General features: G+C 35.0%; 1 protein-coding gene across 1 annotated transcript in view; it reads right to left on the minus strand.

The window, feature by feature from the left end:
- Positions 1-4,213, minus strand: part of Cep83 (centrosomal protein 83) — a 160,909-nt gene that overhangs the window by 25,427 nt on the left and 131,269 nt on the right. Inside the window, exons 7-9 of the mRNA XM_023718047.1 lie at positions 3,526-3,640; positions 2,070-2,214; positions 1,809-1,958 (exon numbers count right to left, since the gene is read on the minus strand). Coding sequence (XP_023573815.1) covers positions 1,809-1,958; positions 2,070-2,214; positions 3,526-3,640 — 410 coding nt within the window. The remainder of the gene's footprint in view (positions 1-1,808; positions 1,959-2,069; positions 2,215-3,525; positions 3,641-4,213) is intronic.

Here is a 4,213-nt window from a genome sequence, read left to right on the forward strand (position 1 = left end):
AGAGAGAGAGAGAGAGAGAGAGAGAGAGAGAGAGAGAGAGAGAGAGAAAGGCAGCTGGCTATAGTGGTATGAGCAATGAATCTGTTTGACAACAATGCAATGTCACATCTGCAAAATCCCCAACAGGAGGCAAAAACAAGTGTCATTAGATAGCTTCCTTGTTAAAGCTGTACAAAAAGAAAGAAATTCCAAGTCTGGACACAGTAGCGCATGCCTGTAATCCCAGTGCTAGGGAGGCTAAAAACTGGAGGATCACTACAAATCTAAGCTATGTAGTGAGACCCTGTACAGAATACACTAGAAAAAAGAAAAAAAGAATTCCATTGAGCCAATAGACAGCAGTGATTCTATCAGCAATAGCAAAAGGCATCCTACACAGTAACCTTCCTCTTAATCTCATGCCAGCCACAAAGTTTTTCAAAGGTAAGTGCAAGTTAATTTATTTTTCTTTATTTTTTATATATTATAGTACTGTAATCATTTTTATATGAATATTCTGGGGTTTTGGAATGAACTCATTTTCTATTATTTCTTTTTTCTTTTTTCTTTTTCTTTTTTTTGCAGAACTGGGGATTGAACTCAGGCCCTTGCACTTGCCAGGGAAGTGCTTATTCCACTGAGCCATCTCCCTAGCCCTCATTTTCTATTATTTCTTATGGGGATATTTGCTTTGATATGACCAGTGCTTTGGCTTACAGCACATTTCCAGCATGAATTATGCTCACAAACTGGTTTTACCACCTTATAATCTATAGAAGAAAACAAGAATCTGTTAGTTGTAGAAATACAATATTTATGAGAAATGAAAGCTCTTTCAGAATTCTAAATAATAAATGTGGAAGAACAGGGCCAGCCAGATAGTTCAGTGAACTAAAGTGCCTGCTTAGGCAGAGCATAGCAGCCGGGGTTCAATCCCAGGCCTACTATACAGCCTCCGTGCCCGGGGCATGCTGACAGGGCCACTGAGACTGGGTGTGTGGTGCTTGGGAGGCTGAAAACTGGAGAATCACCATGAGTCCAATCTATATAATGAGACCCTGTAGATCCTGTACTAAATACCAAAAAAAAAAAAAAAAAAAAAAAGAAAAATATGGACGAATAATAAAGATACAAAAATCACTATCTGACAAACACTGGAACAACAATTATTTTAGGAAAGAATTATCAGTGAATGCTAAAAATTTAGTGGAAGAATATTTGCTGGGAAAGTATGATGAAAACATTTACATAGTCTCCAAGTGTCCTTTGGGGAGCCTTAAAACAGCTTAAATATTAAGGAGGAAAAGAACAGTAATTTATATTAGCAATACAGTCTGGTGACAACATTTTAACCAAGTAATCAAGGTTAATATCACCAGTTAAGGGGAAAATCATGAACTTCCCAATGTGAAACACTGAGGATATATAACTGCTTTTACTTTTGCTAAACATATATAACATGAATTTATTCATGAGGAATATATTATAAACAACCTGAGAAATATTTTACAAAATAACTAATTAGCACTTTTCACAAGTATTAATATGTCCCAGATTAAAGTAAACTATATAAATGTAATGGGTAGATTGATCTTGTACCAGAGAAAGGATACAAGTGGAGCTGGTAAAATTTGAATAAAGTCAATAGGTTGGAAAACAGTAATGTTTACTTGATTATATTAATTCCTGAGACTTGACATGGTTACATAAAATGTTAATGCTTGGGGAATCAAAGTGCATTGTACACGAGGATTTTTCTGAGCTACATCCACATCATTTTTAGTACCTTGAAACTATTTCAAAATCAAAAATCAATCTATCTAGATAACCTAATACTCTGAAGTTCTCTCCTGGCTGACTCCTCTGCCATCTGGGAAGCCCGTAGTTTCTCCTCGTGCTGCTCCTTTTCAGATTGCCTCCAAACATCATGCTCCACCTTCATTTTTTCTAAATCCACTAATCTGTTCTCAAGTTCCAGCCTAAAACAAACACATAAGTATGTTACAAGAATGACAGTAAAGATAATACAACAGTAAAATGTTCTCATGTTCAAGGACATATAACATGAACTAAGGTAACAAAGTACTCACTTTTCATCTTGTAATACTACAAGCTTTTGATAACCTTCTTCCTTGGCAGCTTGTACTTTACGTATTAATTCACGGTCTTTTTCTACTAAGAGCATTTTGTGGTGTTCAACAGCTGATTTGAGAATTTCATTGTCTGACTGTAGCCCTGGTGTTTTTTAAGGAAAGCAAAATATACTACATTCAATATTTGTAAGATGAAAAAAATCAGAACAGTAAACATTCATCAGTATGTAAAACAAAAAAAATTTAGAAAGTCTCTGTGAGTGTATTCTCAAAGACCTTTAACTCAATAATAAACTACTTAAAATAAGGATGAAACAGTAAAATTCAGTTAATTTCTCTGTCATTACTTTATTTAGCACATAATACACAAGAAGTTCTTAAAAGGTTACATACATTTATTCATTTCCATCTGGAGAGCTGGAAGGATCAACCTGGATAATACCCAAGGAGGCTCACTTACTGCAACTCACAAGGGTTCTGTGAACCAAGCCCCAAGAGTATCATAACAAGACTGGCTGGTAACACAATAAACAAAATCACCCAACACTTCAAAGTCTATGATTCTAAGAGAAACTTCTAAATTTGTCTAATGGATTCTCAATTCTTCCTTGTGATAAAATGGCAAGTACTTTGCAGGCAGGATAACTAAAGCAAATTCCTATTGAACTCTAAGTAGCACTAGATAAGAAAGTCTCTAAGAAACTTAATTCCCTCCATGGAGTAAAGTTGACTCCATGAGTCAAGAGTAAATAAAAATAAATATAATCATTCAACAGGAGCTCCTCAAGTACAGAGGCCAGTTAAACCACAGATCAACAGCCCACATAGAGTTTATTTTTGATTTTTTTTTTTTTAAAGACAAGGTTTCACTAAGCACTTTGGGCTGGTCTTGAATTCACTTTGTACCCCAAACTGGCCTCCTGCCTCAGTTTCCCGAGTGTTGGAATTACAGGCATGCATCACCATGGCTGGCTTATTTAAATAATTTTAAAAGTCAGAAACAACATGAATTCTGAGAAATCTTGATGAGACATTCCAAGACTAAAAAGGAACTTATACTGACTAAAATAAGCCTAAACAGAAGAATGCTCCAATGATAGGATTTACATTAAAAAAAAAAGTCTGAAATGCATTTATCCCACTTAATCTATGGAATTAAAATGTCCTAGAACTAGTAACCACATGATTTAAAGAGACTTAAGCTATAAGCCCAGGAAGGATGGAATCCCATTTTCAAAGTTCCATTTAATTACTTATCAAATAACTATTATATAAACATAGGGTTAATTTTCTTGAAAGAGCACAGAATAAACAAAACATTGAACATATACGCAAAAACATTCTATATGTACTCAAAGATTAAAATTCAATTTAAGAACCTAGAAATAAATATCCAAATTCATTTTAATAATGAGTTTATATATTAAAGTAAAAAGTAAAGAAAATCATTTACCATCCAGTTCGCTTTGAATCTTATTTCTTTCTCTTTCAAGCTCACTCTTAGCTCTTGCTGCCTCCAGTTTGATGTCTGTTATTTCTAGCTTATTTGAGTGTTTAAGCTCTTTTACCTGTTAATAATTGGAAAATGAAATTACTTTTGGTCTTTTTCTTGCCATTCACAAAACAGGAAGTGAGAAAGTGTCACGAGGAGACACCAAGAAAACACTGTCTTTTTCCTAATAAAACAGATTTTTCCTTACACTACAGGTGAAGTCGCCTCAACCTAATCATTCCTTAAAAGGCATAGTTACACATATCTAAAATACAATGGTCACAATTAGAACATCCTCAGGGTAAAAAGCTGAAACCTCCCTTCTAAAAAAGTGCTAAGAACAAAGAAAGCATTCTAGGTAGAGGAACAGCATACAAAATGTTAAATAAGTATAATAGTACAGGGCATGCTCCTCAAACAATGAGCTATGCTTTACAGTGTATCGCCTGCTAACAGATTGCACCACCAGAGCTCCTAGCTATGCTTTGTTACAGGCAGAGCAGAGGAAGGCGTGAAATCTGTGCAGGAGTGTCAAGGAGTAAACTCAGGCCAACCAAAAGCACTGCTTGTCCCACTACCTACAGAAGTTAGCAAAATTAACTTCAAAGTTAACTAACTATAAGTCTACTGTGTTAAGAAGCCGAAGGCA

Source organism: Octodon degus, unplaced genomic scaffold (assembly GCF_000260255.1).
Source record: "Octodon degus isolate 3935 unplaced genomic scaffold, OctDeg1.0 scaffold00004, whole genome shotgun sequence".
NCBI lineage: Eukaryota > Metazoa > Chordata > Mammalia > Rodentia > Octodontidae > Octodon > Octodon degus.